General features: G+C 45.2%; 1 protein-coding gene across 1 annotated transcript in view; it reads left to right on the top strand.

Moving 5' to 3' along the window:
* The window catches only part of cspg5a (chondroitin sulfate proteoglycan 5a), a 30,890-nt gene continuing 10,893 nt past the window's right edge, over nucleotides 1-19,997 (top strand). The window contains exons 1-2 of the mRNA XM_038977436.1: nucleotides 1-37; nucleotides 9,329-10,310. Coding sequence (XP_038833364.1) covers nucleotides 1-37; nucleotides 9,329-10,310 — 1,019 coding nt within the window. The remainder of the gene's footprint in view (nucleotides 38-9,328; nucleotides 10,311-19,997) is intronic.

The following is a 19,997-nucleotide window of genomic DNA, read 5'->3' as shown; positions in this document are numbered from 1 at the left end:
ATGGTGATGGACTCTGGGAATGATGGACGCTGGGAAGGTCGGCCTCCCAGCCCGCCTGCCTGCCTCTCCCTCCCTCCTGCCTGCCTCTCCCTCCCTCCTGCCTGCCTCTCCCTCCTGCCTGCCTCTCCCTCCATCCTGCCTGCCTCTCCCTCCTTTCCTCTGCTCTCCTCTGGCCTGCTGACACACATCTGCCGCGGACAGATTATCTTTGAAAAGCAGTGTGTTAATCTTCAAGCCAAATCCCCCCAGCCTTTTATATAGCAGTTTAGGAAAAAACACACATTTTGATCATAACAGTCATTTTAAAATCAATATAAAGTAAATTGGAGAAATAGTGCACATCTCTCTCTCTCTCTCTCTCTCTCTCTCTCTCTCTCTCTCTGTTCTGTATGATGCCACTGTGGTATGTGCTCTGTGTAATGGTAAATGTGACCCAGGTTAGATATGCCACATGCTAGAACAGTCTACCTACATATCCTTCTTACATTGGTCTGCTCATTAGAAAACACCTGCCAATGGGTGTAGTCCCAACCCTCCTTTCTCTAGTCCCAGGAGTATACATTACTCATTTCACATTAGTCATACAATGAGCTTTGTTCACTGCTAGGTTGGACACATCACCAATGGAGAGCTGAAATCATTAGAATCATTAGGACGACCTCAACCCCCTGCACTCCTCACATGCTGAATCTTTGCATTCCACCTCCCTCCATCTCAAACAATGGCTTGCTCAGCGCAAAGACGTCTCTGCATGTGTAACATGAAACCCGCTTTAGGCAGCTCCTCTCGGTGTTGCTTCAGGGGGATTGTGGGGTGACTTTGCATCTCATCAGAGGAGGAGAAGCGCGGGGAGAAGCAGAGAAGAAGACAAAATAGTGTTATCCCGTTCTCTCTGTCCTACCACCTGCACCCCCCTGCTCCAAGGTTCTGCCTCCAGTTGCCAGCAGGGGACCGTTAACATAGGTGTCGGTTGGCTTGACCTGGCCAGACGTTTAAACGTGTGAGCATTCCCATAGGTTGTGATAGTGTTAAGAATGAGTGTGTATCTTTGTGTTCTTGTACGTTCTAGTAGTCTGTGTGCGTGTCAGTGAGTTCAAGTCAGTGCGCGCGCCTCCTGTGTCAGCGCACATCTAGTCTCCTCCACAAAGCGAACCGTGCTCTGCAATGCGAGCGGAGCGTATTACATCACCGAGACGGCTTCCATAGTTGAGCCCTGTCCTATTAGTATTCATTCCCCTACCTCCCCCTGTCAAAGAGGTGGTCCTCTGTAGCTCAGTTGGTAGAGCACAGTGCTTGAAACACAAGGATAGTGGGTTCCATTCCCTGGACCACCCATATGTCAAATGTATGCAAGCGTGACTGTAAGTCACTTTGGATAAAAGCATCTGCTAAATGGCATATGTTATTATATATTAATAAAGAAATCCACAACACTACCACATTCAGCTGAACCAGACCAAGAAAGAACAAAAGGAAAAACAATAATAAAATGGATAATAAGATTACTGATAGCTGGATTAATGTGGTCTGTGTGATCCCTGGATGCCTTTGAAAGCTGGGAGTTTATCGAATCCTTGATTTTTAATTAGGCTAATCACTTAAATCAGTGGTTCCCAACCTTTTTCAGTTACTGTATACCACCAACTGAATTTAGCTCTGCCTGGAGGACCCCTGTGGTACCCCCTCGTGTGCATTTTATGGTATCATGAGTCTCAAGTGCCCCCTATGGATAGGCCAAGTACCCCAGGGTTCCCAGTACCTCTGGTTGGGAACCGCTGACTTAAACCAATCAGGAGGAAGCAAGAAGGTAAAGGAGTAGAGTATGGACACCGGAGGGGCATGCTGAGAGAGGACAGGCTCCCTGTTCTGCATTTTGATAACACACATGCACACACACAAACTTCAAGTGTTATGTAAGCCACACACCTGCACACACACCTTTTGTTCTTACGCAATGAATATTTATGTCTGAAAATGTGAGTATTAGCATTTTGTCCTTGTAATGTGTGCATGCGTGTGTTTGTGTGCAGATCTGTTAGGTTAGCAACGCTGCATCAACTCTCTCTCTGCACAGTGAGGGCAAGACCGTTGCCATGGCAACACAGCCCTCCTCCAGCCTGCCACCTGTTGAGCACAGAAATGAAAGGTTTAATGTGATGGAGGGAGGAAGGTATAGAGAGAGAGAAGGAGAGAGAGAGATTGAGAGAGTGGTAGGTGGAAATCAGTGCAGGGGTATTATGCAGGGGTATTAGTCTGTTGAATGCAGACCTATACATATCCACTTTCATCGATATTAATGAGTGGTATTGAGTAAAGAGAAAAAGGTTAATGCATTATTCATAATGGTTATATAGTGTGTGTGTGTTATACGTGCACACATGTGTGTATGTGTGTGTCTACATACAGTATGAAGGTCCTCTCTTGAGGATTGTTTAGAGGGAGCTCACTGTAAAATCAATGGAAACGAGTGATCAGTCAGACTCTCTCTCTCACACAACCTCATAATCCTTTTCACTTGACTATCATCCTTTGCTGTTCATCTCTCTGTCTCTCATGTGCTCCTAACTGCCATTCCGTCTGCTCATTTTTTTCACTACACCATCCTCCTATCTCACACTCTCACTCTTGGCATCTCCATACTCTCTCTCGCTTATTCTGTGCCTCCCTCCGCTCTATCTCTCCATTTCTCTCTCAGCTGCTTTCTCTCTTCCTCCCCCTCTCTTTCCCTCCCTCCCGCTTTCCCTCCCTTTTCCCCCTCTCTTTCCCTCCCTCTTTCCCTCCCTTTTTCCCTCCCTCTCTGTCCCTCCCATTTTCCCTCCCTCTCTTTCCCTCCCTCTCGTTCCCTCCCATTTTCCCTCCCTCTTTCCCTCTCTCTCTTTCCCTCTCTCTCTTTCCCTCCCTCTTTCCCTCCCTCTCGTTCCCTCCCTCTTTCCCTCCCTCTCTTTCCCAGAGACGTATAAACAGATATATTTATTTGCAGCTACAGCCAGCAGGGCTGTATTTTATCTCACTGCTCTGGCCACCCTGACCATTGACCCTTCACCCCTATATCCTTCTGTCTGTGTCAGCAGACACTGTCTGGGAGCTAAAATCTGTCACAAACAATCACCGTCCTCTTTACTGTCTGTCATAGCCAATCACAATCCCCCGTTTCATTTGGAGGTAGGCAACGCATCCCAACTAACCAAGAAACAAAAGACTTGGCAGATAGCCAACATCAACCCTGTTGCCCCTGGCAATGCCAAATATCTCTCATTACTGCCACCCACGCCCTCCGCAACAGGGGCTGAAACCTACCCCAACACCCCCATACCCCCCAAACACCTCAGAATACCCTTTAAGGGTTGAGGGGGTTCCTTATGTAACACTGTCTGACTGTCCTGTCTGAAAGTGGAGCACAAAGACCACTTTACCCCCCCCCCCCCCCCCCCCCCCCCAACCTCCCAGGCCGCCACACACCGCTCTCCGACAGCCCTAGGCCCGGGGGTCTGCTGTGGCCCCTGTGAGCCTCATTCCATCTGGGCCAGGGGGACAATCAGTGGTGGAGGCCGGGGACGGTGAGAAGGCCAGGTCTAAACAGGGATCTGACCCTACCCTGGCAATCCCCATTCAGGCCATTGTGGCATCATGCCAGGCTGCCACCCTCCTGGACCTGTGGATCTAATGTCCGTTTTATTGGGCATCCCGGATACCACCGCCTTGTTAACAGGCTCTGTGTCATAGTGGGCACAGTGTAGCTTTTTGGCTGGGATTGGGTTGGTGTTCAGGATGTATGGTTACTCATGCTGAATAGGTAAGTCACCTACCTCTATCTCACACAAGTCTCCCTTTGATATCAATCCATGATTTATGCAATAGTTTTGCGTCTGTAGGCCTACCTCAAGTTAGGCTTTGAATTACATTGCATTTTTGAGCTTTGTTTTTCTACCTCAAATAATGTTTTTTTAGATAATACATGCAGGTTTTGTATTCTCTGATCTCCCAAAACGTTGCTTGATCACAAACAGTCTCAAACGCAATATGAAGTATTTTTAGACTGGTATTAATAGTCTCGCCTTGCAACTGGATAAACCAAATCAGTGTCTTCACATTGTTTAAAGAGAATGAGACTGCTATTTGTCTCTGGTGTATACAAGTCTTTCATTGGAAACCTCAACTCAAGTAACTCCAAGAATGGCGTAAGCAACTTAATGTGTTCTAGTTTGACTTCAGAAACAGCCGCACATATACGGCCAGGCCCACTCTCCCTGCATGTCAGCAGAAGTCTCTATGACTAAACTTCAGTTCTCCTTATTGAATCAAAAGCCTTTATTTGTGGCCTGGTCAGGTGATGAGGAGATAGATAGCTGTGTACTAGTGGGAGATATGGATCTGCTGTTCACAGTGGTTCTCTATCTATGGGTCCTGGCTAAGGCTACAAAATTCAGTGAACTTTCAATAAATGCCCTGGTTTTCCCCATATCCCGGTTGGAGGATTCCCGGAATCTGGAAATCTCCAACCAGAATTTCTGGAAAACCAGGGAATTTATTAAAAGTTCACGGAATTTTACAACCCTAGTCCTGGCCGGTGGTGCCCAGCGAAATCAGCGACCTGTCAAAAGTCTCCTTGTTAATCCAATTAGGTTAACAAGACTCTATGTGAGGATACATTTTTAATTGAAACTCACTTCAGAGAATCAGCAAAGTTCTCTGGCAGACAGACACACTGCTGCCTACAATAGAGCGGCTCTTCAAGAGCAACACTGGTGTCCTCCCTAGAGAGAGACAGACAGAGAGAAACGGAAGGGGTTGAGAGAGTATGTGAGTGTGTCTACGGTGATAGTCAAATGACCAAATCGCCCCCTAGTGGCCTCATGGGTGGAATGGTATTCATATTCTTCGTAATTTCATAATTAATTAACGTTATTTATAAAAACCTGCTGAAAATCCGATGTTTCTATGTCAAACAGTTTTGTTATATTTCAGTCTTCTGTGATGTACAGTATATACAGTGTTATATTGGTATGCAAACTCAAATGTAATATATTTCAACTCTATATCTGACATTGTACAGGTGTTTTCTTTTCTTTAAGCACATAACCATGTGTGTGAGGTGTATACTTTTTTTCAAAGTAGATTTGGTTAAGACTACCAAGAAACACTCTGTGTGACCCTGATTTAGCCCACTGCAGTAAAAGCTTTTAAGAATCCTTTGAAGATTATTTATTTTTTACCTTGAAGTAATCACTTGAAGACTCAAATTTTGGACAGCCTATGATTCTCCATGATATGACATTGCTTATATAGTGATTATATTACATTTTAGAAGAGAGAACCACATGTATGGAATGTTTTAATTGATGAAGGAGTTGATGCCCAATGCAGTACAACTCCAGTATTCCTGACTTAATGTCACGCCCTGACCTTAGAGAGCTTTTTATGTCTCTATTTTGGGTTTGGTCAGGGTGTGATTTGGGTGGGCATTCTATGTTCTATTTTCTATGTTTTTGTATTTCTTTGTTTTGGCCAGGTATGGTTCTCAATCAGGGACAGCTGTCTATCGTTGTCTCTGATTGGGAACCATACTTAGGTAGCCCTTTTCCCTCCTTTCTGTGTGGGAAGTTGTCTTTGTTTGTGGCACTATAGCCCTTAAGCTTCACGGTCGTTTAAAAAAAATTGTTTATTGTTTTTGTCGGCGTCATCTTAATATAAGGATAAAAGGTATGCTTACCACGCTGCGCCTTGGTCCACTTCATTCGACGGCCGTGACACTTAATAACCCTGACAAACCCGACATCCATGAAATCTAGACATTTATACTGCACATAAATGACAGTCGTGTATCACAAAAATATTTCTAAGGCTGTTAGGCCACTACACTGACCATACTTTGAATGATACTGATATAAACTCAGCAAAAAAAGAAACGTCCTCTCACTGTCAACTACGTTTATTTTCAGCAAACTTAACATGTGTAAATATTTGTATGAACATAAGATTCAACAACTGAGACATAAACTGAACAAGTTCCACAGACATGGAATAATGTGTCTCTGAACAAAGGGGGGTCAAAATCAAAAGTAACAGTCAGTATCTGGTGTGGCCACCAGCTGCATTAAGTACTGCAGTGCATCTCCTCCTCATGGGCGGCACCAGATTTGCCAGTTCTTGCTGTGAGATGTTACCCCACCCTTCCACCAAGGCACCTGCAAGTTCCTGGACATTTCTGGGGGGAATGGCCCTAGCCCTCACCCTCCAATCCAACAGGTCCCAGACGTGCTCAATGGGATTGAGATCCGGGCTCTTCGCTGGCCATGGCAGAACACTGACATTCCTGTCTTGTAGGAAATCACACACAGAACAAGCAGTATGGCTGGAGGCATTGTCATGCTGGAGGGTCATGTCAGGATGAGCCTGCAGGAAGGGTACCACATGAGGGAGGATGATGTCTTCCCTGTAACGCACAGCGTTGAGATTGCCTGCAATGACAACAAGCTCAGTCCGATGATGCTGTGACACACCGCCCCAGACCATGACGGACCCTCCACCTCCAAATCGATCCCGTTCCAGAGTACAGGCCTCGGTGTAACGCTCATTCCTTCGAAGATAAACGCAAATCTAACCATTACCCCTGGTATGACAAAACCGCGACTCGTCAGTGAAGAGCATTTTTTTGCCAGTCCTGTCTGGTCCAGCGACCGTGGGTTTGTGCCCATAGGGGACGTTGTTGCCGGTGATGTCTGGTGAGGACCTGTCTTACAACAGGCCTACAAGCCCTCAGTCCAGCCTCTCTCAGCCTATTGCAGACAGTCTGAGCACTGATGAAGGGATTGTGCATTCCTGGTGTAACTCGGGCAGTTGTTGTTGCCATCTTGTACCTGTCCCGCAGGTGTGATGTTCGGATGTACCGATCCTGTGCAGGTGTTGTTACACATGGTCTGCCACTGCGAGGAAGATCAGATGTCCGCCCTGTCTCCCTGTAGCACTGTCTTAGGCGTCTCACAGTACAGACATTGCAATTTATTGCCCTGGCCACATCTGCAGTCTTCATGCCTCCTTGCAGCATGCCTAAGGTCAGTAGAAAGGCCTCTTTAGTGTCCTAAGTTTTCATAACTGTGACCTTAATTGCCTACCATCTGTAAGCTGTTAGTGTCTTAACGACCGTTCCACAGGTGCATGTTCATTAATTGTTTATGGTTCATTGAACAAGCATGGGAAACAGTGTTTAAACCCTTTACAATGACGATCTGTGAAGTCATTTGGATTTTTACAAATTATCTTTGAAAGACAGGGCCCTGAAAAAGGGACGTTTAGTTGTTGATGGTGAAAACAACAGGAAACCTAGACTCATGTTACTGTTTGGCCATTTTGCCAGAAACAATGAGACAGACCTTGTCTTTGGAACGTTACTTTCTGTCTCTGTTTGTTTTCCAGACATACAACTATAAAAGACACAAAGTGACTGAGTGATTGTTAGAGCTGAACAAATACAGAAGTGTGACTAAAGTGTCTCTTTACCATCAGAGGGAGCTGTCTGTTGAGTAGCCTTTCCCCCTGGGGACTACTCACACAGAGTTAGCTAGCCTGTTCTGTTCGCTGTAGAGTTCATCACTTAATGAGGGAATGACTGTGTGTGTGTGTGTGTGTCTGTGCGTCTGTGTGTGTGTGTGTGTGTGTGTGTGTGTGTGTGTGTGTGTGTGTGTGTGTGTGTATGTGTGTGTGTGTGTGTGTGTGTGTGTGTGTGTGTGTGTGTGTGTGTGTGTGTGTGTGTGTGTGTGTGTGTGTGTGTGTGTGTGTGTGTGCATCTGTGTGTGTGTGCATCTGTGTGTGTGTGCATCTGTGTGTGTGTGTGTGTGCAGTATATTCCTTTAAGTATATTCCCTGAACATGTGTGTAAGCGTGGCATGCCATAGTGGTTTTGGCCGAAGCGACGCTGCTCAGAATGTCAGATGATGTCTTTAACAGCAGTGTGAGTCTATCTGGTGGGTGGATGGATTAACTCAAAATTCATCCTCATTTTGAAAGCCTCTGTTTCTCTGACTACAGCAGTAAAAAGCCCAGGATTCCACCTGGCTGCTACGATAATACTAACGTGACGGCACCCATTAACAACCTTTATCTGCTTAGTAATGTAATACTCTATAGGCCTATTGTATATTTCCTAGAAATAGTTCTAGTATAACAGCAACTGGTTTTGTTGAAGCTTTGTGAGTTATTTGGTTGTCACGCACCACTTTTAATGAATAAATAGTTCTATTGTTTCATATGAGATAATGGTTTGTGTGGGTGTGAAGGTTCTTCTTCGTTTTCACGTTGAAACCGAGACATCACGTCACAAATGGCATAGCGCTTATTAAACATGATGATGGTATTTCTGTGAAAGGAAACATGTTGGTCTCTCTTACTGACAAATCCAACACTTTTTCACGGAACTACATGTTTGTCTGGTTAAAGTAATGTGTCTCACTGTGTTTCTCTCAGCGCTGCTCTCTGTGAGACTGCAGGGTGAAGATGCCATATGACCGTCTCCCCTCCAGATCACTCCATCTCCCACAGGGAGCCCCGGAGACCCTAAACCCCAAACCATAATCCCTAATCCCAGCTCCTTGCCATTCAAGTACATTAGTCAATTATTACACTTAATCCATGGGGTTCGCCAAAGCTGCTTTAGGAGAGGAATAAGGAGCTACACTTGGCTGAAGTCATTTACCAGTGGATAAGTATATGGCCAGTCCATCTTGGTTTAATTTGTTTTGCATTTTAGCCTCAGGGTAATGCTGGACTGTTGAGCCAGTTTGGGAGACAGATACCGCCCAATGACTAGGGACTTGAGTCACGATATGTTCAGTCATTCAATGGTTGACACAACTCGTGTGTGAAGCCTCAATGCAAGAAAGTCACTGGTCATCTCATAGTTTGTTCGGATGGTGTTTGTTTACTACAGATGTAGGATGTTAATTTTATCACTCTTTTGTTGCTGAGAATTTTCCTGCACAGCAGGAAATGCAAACGTGTAGTGCATCTGAGATTTAAAAAGGCTTCTAAGGTTTGTAATTTCCACTTAAAAAATGGCAGACTTGACTTGCCCTAACAAAAAATGTATCAACTCCTACAAAAAAAGTTGATTAATTCTAATGCACATAATAATTCACATTCTTGTTGCTGCCGGATTATTTTCATGCTGTAGCAAACTGGCTCCAATTAAGATCCTACATCTGTATCTCTGCCGCTTATAGTAGGTCTAGTTCTTGTGTCTATGTTTTGTATTATGAATGACATTAAGTGGACAGATTGATTAAAGGATATTCACTCATGGCCCTGACATCATTGTTTTCTTGTATGTTTGCAGGGAACACTCTGGGGGCCAATGTCACTGAGTTGGACACCACAGCCAACGTGACATCCCTGCCCAGTAAGGTGGAGGAAGCGGCCAAAGTGAATGATGTCCTTACCAAGGTGACCGGCATCAGCAGCTCAGTCAGCCCCGTCGTCACGGTGACCCAGAGGCCCGGCCACATGCCCCTCTCCGAAGAGGAGCAAGGCAGCGGCATGCTGGGAGAAGGGGTGTTGCCAGCCGAGGAGGAGGTGGTGGCCCCGCCCAGGATCAGCCCTGACTCAGCAGAGACAGAGCTCCTGCTGCCTAGCAACCCCCGTGGCACGGAGGAGGAAGAGGATGAAGAGGAGCACACCGACCCACCGTGGCTGAACGCCAGAGACAATGTCTTCGACCTGGACCGCCACTTCCAAGAAGAAGTAGCCAATCTGGCCACCACCACTGCCCCTCCACCCGCCGCTGCTAACCCCTCCCGCCCGGACGTCCTCACGGTGGACTTCTTCGACCCCGCCTCTCGCGGCCGCGGCCTGGACCTAGCCCCGCCCTCTCCCTCCTCTTTGGCCCACGAGCTCCAGGGTGGCGACCCCACTTCCTGGGCCATGCCAGACAACTACGACTACCTCACGCCGTATGAAGACGGTGCGTCGCCCACCCCTGATGAGTACTCCTACAGTACCACTACTGATACCTTGGATGGGGATGACGACTTGAGGCTAACTGCCGGGCCTCCATCGCGCTCCAGGCCCAGGGCTCCCCCAGGTTCCGGCTCCCTTACCCCAGACAAGAGGCTGCCCAGTGGGGGTGTTGCTGCTGCTCCAGAGGGCCCTGCGGCAGCCCCTCCAGCGTTACCCGTGGATGGCTCAGACGGGGCCGGTGGCTGCCGCCAGGGCTACGTGAAACAGAATGGAACCTGCCGCTCCCCCTGCGACACACTGCCCAGCTACTGCTTCAACGGAGGCCAGTGCTACCTACTGGACGGAATGGGGGTCTTCTGCAGGTGAGAGATGGAATGAGCGCACTCACTCACACACACACACACACACACACACACACACACACACACACACACACACACACACACACACACACACACACACACACACACACACACACACACACACACACACACACACACACACACACACAGCCATCACACCCTTACATCATAGGCAAGGCATCCAGATGGAAGGAATCAAATTTACTAACATATCAGAGATAAACATTGAACCCAATAAAACCCATCAACATTACAATGACAGATATCTACACCCTTGACAATGTGTTTAGAAAGTATGAGCTAGCCTGATGAGTGAATGAGATGGAGGATGGAAAACAGTTCCCCATCACACACACACACACACACACACACACACACACACAGACACACACACACACACACACACACACACACACACACACACACACACACACACACACACACACACACACACACAGAGACAGACAGACAGACAGACAGACAGACAGACAGACAGACAGACAGACAGACAGACAGACAGACAGACAGACAGACAGACAGACAGACAGACAGACAGACAGACAGAGATATAGGGAGAGAAAACCCTATATCCATGTAAATGAAAATTGGGCTCCCATATGAAGCAGCTCAGTGATTTAGACTAGAGAATATAAAGCAACACGTGTTCCTGGATGCTTTACAGAGACCTTTATGAGGATACGTCCATTGTTTTGCCAGATCAATTTCAACCATCCGGTTGTAGTGTGGTAGTCACGCGACACACACGTGCACAATCAATCACTCAATCAATCACACACACACACACACACACACACACACACACACACACACACACACACACACACACACACACACACACACACACACACACACACACACACACACACACACACACACACACACACACACACACACACACACAAATTCTATTTCCATATTCCATTTTATTTTCTTGCCCTAATTCTATTTCCAAATTTTAGGCATCATGTGAGTATGGTCAACACTGGCCAAGCTCCACAGCCTATCAGTCTCAACCTCAGACAATGTATAATACCGTTTTTGTCAGTCGCTTTGGTGCTAAGTATGTGGCGAATTTTCTAAACTCTTAGGAATGATAATGATGATATCTTCTCAATTTAGTTATTTTAACAACCAGTTAATCCAATAGCAAAAAAATGCAAGATACTGTACATGTTTCAAAATGTTCCTTTGAATGCAATATGCTACAGTACTGTACATTACAGAATATTACACTGTTTTCACATTAGGCAATATCAACCAAAAATGGAAAATCAAATTTCCATAATTTCTATCCTATGTGTGATCAAAGGTGTGTGATAATTGAAGACATCTTTCACAATCATTGATGCAAAAATATATTGTTCAGATGCCATTACAATATAAGTGTACTGTAATCAAATGAAAGAAATTAAACGAATGAAAGAAACATAATGTTTAGCAGGCACTAGTTTGCATCAAGCCAGTAGAGCATTTGTCTGTAGGTTCTCGTCGACATCCCAGTAAATGTCCTCATTTTTCATGCACCTGTGGATTTGTTTTGGGCATGGTGAATCCAAGCTTGACATACACTACCAGTCAAAGGTTTGGACACACCTACGCATTCAAGGGTTTTTCTTTATTTTTACTATTTTCTACATTGTAGAATAATAGTGAAGACATCAAAACTATGAAATAACACATATGGAATCATGTAGTAACCAAAAAAGTGTTAAACAAATCAAAATACATTTTATATTTTAGATTCTTCAAAGCAGCCACCCTTTGCCTTGATAACAGCTTTGCACACTGATGTCATTACATGCTTCGTCCATGGCCTGGCGGAGGGTAGCATGCTCATGGGGATGACAATCATACACCTTCCACTTGTATTGTAATCATGTATTGTATTTTACAGTATTGTATTGTACGTATGTATTGCAGTGGTCCTGTGTGGCTCAGTTACAGCATTAAGAGCATGGCACTAGCAACACCAGGGTGGTCGGTTTGATTCCCACTGGGGTCACATGCAAAAATGTGTGGACTCACTGTTGTCACTTTGGATAAAAATACCTGCTTCGTAAATGGCATATATTACAGTACTGTATTTGCCAATGCAATTTTAGTAAAGAAAAATACCCCAGCAACTTCATTTTGGATATATGTTCACAGTATAGGGGATGCATTACATGCAGTACATCTCTGATCTTGTCATTGTCTGATTTTTTAAATGTACTGTGAAGTAATATCAGAATAGTGGTAATAGTGCAGTACAGTATATATCATACTTCACATGTTTCTACTTAACAAACATACATTTTCATTGTACTTCTCAAAATCTGCAGTAGACCAACCAATATAAAATCTACAGGTTTACCAAACGGTTAAGTGATTATCAATTAACAGTGGTCGGATTAAGTAATAGTAAAATGTATTTCAACAAATTAGAAGGGAATCATATCAAAAGTAATGTGAGCATTTCATTGTAAAAGGCAATTACTTTATATGAACATGTATTGCAATGTGAAACATGTATTTCTAGATGAAACACTGATTAAGTTTGGTGAAAGGGTGGTTGTGTGATTTTGTGTGTTTTACAAGGTTCCCAATCCTGGTGCATTGATACCAGGCCAACAGATCTTTATGGAGGTCACCATGAGGAGAACGTGTAAGCCAGGTTACATGAGTAGGAAAAACCATGACATGTCATCATGTTAGGTTGAGGATTAATACGGTTACTGGGGTGGATGGGGGAGGAGGGGCTGGTTGGTTGGAATAAGATGTTAGACAGAGAAATCTTGTGGTATTCTGCCTCAGCCATCAAACGAGCGGCATTGATTCATCCATTACATCAGGTAACATGGTGTTAGGTTCTAATTATCAGAGTAAGAACTCGACGGACACTATGAAAGATAAAACCAAGTTTATTCATCCCAAAGGGTCAAACAGCTGTACAGACAAAAGACATATTCACACAAGCACTGATATTTAACCCTTTCTCCTATGCTGAGTCTCCTACACATCTGAATAGCCAATGCACCTCTGTTGCTAGACAGAACCTTAGTGATACCTGTTCTTCCTCACTTCATCTGACCTGACCTCTGCCCCAAAGTGCTCACTCCTCCCCAACTCACGGCTGTCATGTTGTCTCGTACCAGACGGTGTCTTTCCTCCTCCCATAGGATCCCTGATGGCTAACAATAACATATTGACATGATGTAAACATTATAAATTACCCTCTCTCCCTCAGTGAAAGGAATAAATATATTTCATGATTTCATAAGTCAAGAAATCAGAACCCAACAATGGCATTTGAAATGAAACCTTCCCATTATGTAGATTGTGTTTCAGAAAGGGTTTCAAATCCCATGTCTGATTCAATTTCGGGTATTAGCTTGAGTTTAAATGGAATGAGGCACTAAATCCCTAAATGTCTAAACTGTTGAGGGGCACAGCAGTACCTCTGTCTAAGACCCTTCCTTCAACAAAACCCCCTCCTCCCCAAACTCATCCAACCCATTGTTATAAAACCCTTCTGCCGGTCATTATGCAGATCTATGCCAATATATTTATTTCCCTTAATCCTGTAACTCACCGAACGAACCAATCAGCAGGGAGAGATCAGAAATTAGCAAACATCTTTGTGGATTAGCATGCAAATGTATGCGCAGTAGTTAGTCCCTGGATGACCATCGCCTCCTGACTAGCGCTGATGGAGATGATGATGGCAATGAGAGCTGGCACAGATGTATCGAACAGACAGGGTCACCATGCCAACGGAATTATGTTCACACGACAGGAGAGCTCACACAAATGTATGTGTGCACATACACTCAAGTTGAGACACACACACACACATGCAGGTACGCATACACACGGACGCACACACACACACAAACACACACACAAAAACACACACACGCTTTGCTTTTACCATGAGCCCAATAGAACCTCTCCCAACTCAAGGCCCTAATCATGACATAATGACCCACTGTTCTCCTCCCCCTGCAGACACACAGTTTCTCATCAGTGTGCAGCTACACAGTTCAACTGTTCAGTGATCTTGACGCTGACCTCTTGACTCTTGACAGGTCAGCAGTAGGTAATCTCCCAGCAGGCCTAATGGCCAGAGATGAGGTGTGTGATTGAGATGGCAGATGCCCGATCTTTGCAGAGATTGGTCTTATCCTTTATACTGGTTTATAATCATTGGAGCCACGGTCCATATAATCCTCATTTACAATCATTGGAGTAACAGTCCATAGAGTTGGAAAGCCAAGAGCAATATCGCAAATCACTCCCATAAAACTTAACTAGGATATTACAACAATGTGGCGGCAGGTAGTCTAGTGGTTAAGAGCGTTGGGCCAGTAAACGAAAGATCGCTGGTTCGAAATCCCTGAGCCGATTAGTTGAAGTCTTTTAATGTGCCCTTGAGCAAGGCACTTAACCCTAATTGCTTCTGTAAGTCACTCTGCATAAGAGCATCTGATAAATTACTCAAATGTAAATGGTTATCACTGCACTTTTAGAAGACAAGGTCTTTGGTAGGCTTAAAGAGATCATAGTAAACCATAAACAAACAGTAAACAATGCACTAAGTACATTGATTTTGATGTCTGTGAGAACTCCATATTAGATGACACTGTCCCACGAGACTTGGACTGAGTCAGTGAAGATCTGTGTTACACTGAGGGACAGTCCAAGTTCTGTCTGAGGTTGGGCTAAGAGGCAATATGGGTCAGTGGAGCTCTGGCACAAGTGTCTGTGTGTGTCTGTGTGTAATGGTGAACTGAGGCTGATTCATACACCAGCCCAATTGAATCACAGTGGGATGAATGCAAAGGGCTCTGCCCTCTGTTATAACACACTCCTACAAGTAGTTGGTTGTGTCTGCCCTCCACATCTCTCTCTGGGGTTTACCGACAAAGCCATGTCCTGCTGTGTGTGTGTGTACTGTAAGCGTTTGCATTCTACACGTGTGTGCACATGTGTGCGTTGGTTGGGATATGAAGTGGTTCTAATTTGAATGTTTGATCTACCTAACGTTGTCAATAGTTTACCTCTCTCTACTGTCCTAACTGACATGGCCTGAGAGCGCTAACATTTTTTATAGTTACCCCCAAAGCTGGAGGACTGAGGACAACACTCTGTAAAATGGAGTGTAGGAGGGAAAGAGAGAGAGATGGATGGAGATAGACATGGCAGAGAAAGAGAGAAAAAGAGAAAAAGAGAGTAGGAGGGACCGAGAGAGAAAATGAGTCAGAGCTCGTCCTGCCTGCCAGTATGGAAACAGATCAGGACGAGCCAGGTTGAATTAACTGTGAGCATGTGTGTGTGTGTGTGTGTGTGTGTGTATACAGTCATAGCTGTGTTTGTGTTTTAGTGTGTGTGTGTGTGTGTGTGTCCTGCAGCTTGATTTAATTAAAAAGAGGTATTACCACTAGGAGTCCTATGTAGTCATGGCGATTTAAAATTTTGGGTCGCATTATGACAAGCATACACACAAATAAACATGCATGCGCATGCACATACACACACACACACACACACACACACACACACACACACACACACACACACACGCACGCATGCACGCACACACACACACACACACGCACACACACTCCCTCTCCTCTAGGATTATGGCTATATTAAGACCCCCTCCACCAATAAGCAGAAGTAAGAGAGCACAGGGTCATTCAAGAGGTCAAGAGGTCAGACACAGGAGATGAAGATCTAGTGAGAGGGCTCAGATCAGGGAACACACACACACACGTGCAAACACACAGACCCACACAAACACGGACACAGTAAGGTAGTCCAATGTATCTGATGAGCCATTCCGTGGCAGTAGAGTCTGGTTTGTTGATTTGTGTTACACACACACACACACACACACACACACACACACACACACACACACACACACACACACACACACACACACACACACACACACACACACACACACACACACACACAGCAGTTAAATGGAACATGGGGCAGATGTACTACAGTTATTTCAAATTAGGGTTCATGGCATTGTTATCACACTATGGGGAGGACAGTATTTGGTAACACTTTACTTGACATCTAGCGTCCAAACCTGTTATGACACGGTCATAACCTGTAATAATATGGTCATAACACTGTCATGATCCATATATTTACACCTGCTGTAACATTCACTTTATATACAAAAGTATGTGGACACCCCTTCAAATTAGTGGATTCGGCTATTTCAGCCACACCCGTTGCTGACAGGTGTATAAAATCGAGCACACGGCCATGCAATCTCCATAGACAAACATTTGCAGTAGAATGGCCTTAATGAAGAGCTCAGTGACTTTCAACGTGGCACCGTCGTAGGATGCCACCTTTCCAACAAGACAGTTTGTCAAATTTCTGCCCTGCTAGAGCTGCCCCGGTCAATTGTAAGTACTGTCATTGTGAAGTGAAAACGTCTAGGAGCAACAACGGCTCAGACGCGAAGTGGTAGGCCACACAAGCTCACAGAACGGGACAGTCGAGTGCTGAAGCGCGTAGCGCGTAAAAATTGTCTGTCCTCGGTTGCAACACTCACTACCAAGTTCCAAACTGCTTCTGGAAGCAATGTCAGCGCAAGAACTGTCCGTTGGGAGCTTCATGAAATGGGTTTCAATGCCGAGCAGCCGCACACAAGCATAAGATCACCATGCGCAAGCCAAGCGTCGGCTGGAGTGGTGTAAAGCTCGCCGCTATTGGACTCTGGAGCAGTGGAAACGCGTTTACAAAGCAAGGTCCATACAGAAATTGTTAGTCGAGGCCTCCCGAGTGGCGCAGCGGTCTTAGGCACTGCACCAGAGTGCTTGAGGTGTCACTGCAGACCCAGGTTCAATCCCAGGTTGTGTCACAACCGGCTGTGACTGGGAGTCCCATAGGGCGGCGCACAATTGCCCAGGTTAGGGAAGGGTTTGGCCGGGGGGGCTTTCTTGGCACATCGTGCTCCAGTGACTCCTTGTGGTGGGCTGGGTGCCTGCAGGCAGATTTTGGTTGTCAGTTGAACTGTGTTTCCTCTGACACATTGGTGCAGCTGGCTTACAGGTTAACCGGCAGGTGTTAAGAAGTACGTTTTGGCGAGTCATGTTTCGGAGGACGCATGACTCGAACTTTGCCTCTCCCGAGTCCGTTGGGGAGTTGCAGCGATGAGACAAGATCGAAAATGGGGGTAACATATATATATTTTTAAATAGCAATTGGTTTGTCAAGATTGATGTGGAAGAACTTGAATGGCCTGCACAGAGCCTTGACCTCAACCCCATCGAACACCTTTGGGATGAATTGTAACACCGACTGCAAGCCAGGTCTAATCGCCCAACATCAGTGCCCGACTTCACTAATGCTTTTGTAGCTGAATGGAAGTCCCCACTGTTCCAACATCTAGTGGAAAGCCTTCCCAGAAGAGTGGAGGCTGTTATAGCAGCAAAGGGGGATCAACTCCATATTAATGCCCATGATTTAGGAATGAGATGTTCGACGAGCAGGTGTCCACATACTTTTGGTAATGTAGTGTATATTATGACACCTGCTAAAGAGTGTCAAAACCCACATTTATTCAAATGTATTTTTTTCCTGCGAAGAAGTTTCCTTTTGTTTGAAAGTTGGTTTCTTAAATCTATTGTTGTTGTTGTAGTAATGATTTCTTTACAGTCATGTTTTTTTCATCGTATCTTAAAGAACTTGTAGAAAATACACTTTATGACACCGTCAAGAGAAATTATGACCATCCTGCGTCACTTTACTTGGACTAAAGAAATACACTTTTTGACACTGTCATGAAGCTTAATGACCATCCTGCGTCACTTTACTTGGTCTAAGCATTATAACCATCAGAATCATGTTGCCAGATAGGCCTATCACGTACATGCCCTTATGTCAGTCATCAGTTAAAAAGAGGGTGTCTTGTCCTGCTCCTGAAATCTGCTCCTGCATTCATCCCAGTCATCAGCGACAGAGCATTGGTGTAGGTGCATGTCTGACATCAATGTGTGCGCAATTACAATGATAATTTAATATGGCCAATTTCTGAAAATATTATAAAACATTAAAATACTGTTGACAAGTCGGTTATGGTGTAATGGAGTGAGGTTTGACACTCTTATGTAGGTGTCATAACCAGCCATAAAATAACGCAATATATATCACAATAGGTCTAAATATATTTGTCATGACAGTGTTATGACCATATTATGACAGGCTATAACAAGTTATGTCAGCTGTTATGACATGGTTATGTTATGACGCTAGGTGTCAAGTAAAGCGTTACCCAGCAGGGTAATGGGTTTTGTATTGCCAGAGGAGGCATATGGGTGATAGTTTGACTGATTTGTTTCCTCTACCGATAACATTTTCCCGATCATGGTGCCACCCACCTAATGACTTCCCACATCTTCATTTGTCTATTAAATGAGTTTCAATTTATTATTTTAGTATCGATTCGGGGGCCGCCTAAGATGGGGCTCTAGTTGTTAAACTAGGGGAAACACTGCTCAATGTGGTGACAGTCATGCTGGGCTCTGATTAATGTTGCTGATCCTCCCCTCCATTTACCCTCCATTACCCTTTCATTATCCCTCGTTCTCCTTCCCTTTGTACAGTATCCCCCACTAACCTGCCCCCAACCCCCTTTCCTTCCTATCCCCCATCTACCCTTATCCTCCGTCAACCTCACCCCACAACACTGTGGGGGGGCCTCCCAGTAGGGTGGCGTCCCATCTGTGCCCCCCTCTACCTTCCAACCCACTCTGTGCCCCCCTCCTCTTGGCCAGGTTAGGGTATCTATCCCGGGGGAGTTTGGCAGTCGAGCAGCCTTTACAAGCCTAATCAAATGAATATTGAGGGGATTTGTGAGCTCTTTGTAATGTGGCTCAGGCACGGGTAATTCCATTTTGTCGCTGGGTTAGAGGGCTGTATTTGGTGGCGATTGGAGGTTGTGGTAAACCTTAATTGAGTTAAAGATGGGGTAGGGAGGGAAGGCTCTGTGGTTACACTGGGTAACTGGTTAGGGTAAAGCTGTGGGAGTCGTGAGTGTTTAAACGAGGAGCTCAGAGAGAGAGAGAGAACCAAGCATAGCAAGAGCCAAGCCTTTTAAGGTAAAACAAACAAAGAGCCATGGTGAATGTTTCTACTGGGTTTATTTCAGTTGGATTGTTTCGGTTTGATTTTAACACTTGAGAAAACTTGCAACCAAAATCTTCAAGTCAAATTGTAGGGTTTTTAGGACACTGCTGTTTTAGGACACCATTTAAATGATGTCAAAACCGAAGTCAGTCAGCTAAATGGAAACAAGATTACACTCTGCTGGAGGCAGCTGGCAAAGAGCAGGAGAGCGGATGGGTAGAGAGAGACATAAGGATAGTGGGAGGAGGAGAAGAATCAGTGATAAATTGGAGAGATGGAGAAACTCAAGGAGCAGAGTGATAGAGGAGGGAGTAGGAGGACATTGAGAATGAGAAATAAAGAAATAAAGAGTGATTACTAAGCGAGAGAGAGTCTCATGAGAGCTCTGTGTGTGTGTGTGTGTGTGTGCGTGCGTGCGTGCGTGCGTGCGTGCGTGCGTGCGTGCGTGCGTGCGTGCGTGCGTGCGTGCGTGCGGTGGAATTACATATCAGTGCTGCATCTGCTTCTTGTGTGACTCAGCTGGATCGC

Source organism: Salvelinus namaycush, chromosome 37 (genome assembly GCF_016432855.1).
Source record: "Salvelinus namaycush isolate Seneca chromosome 37, SaNama_1.0, whole genome shotgun sequence".
Lineage (NCBI taxonomy): Eukaryota > Metazoa > Chordata > Actinopteri > Salmoniformes > Salmonidae > Salvelinus > Salvelinus namaycush.
Note: the sequence above shows the minus strand (reverse complement) of the source record. Positions and strands in the feature narration are given on the sequence as shown.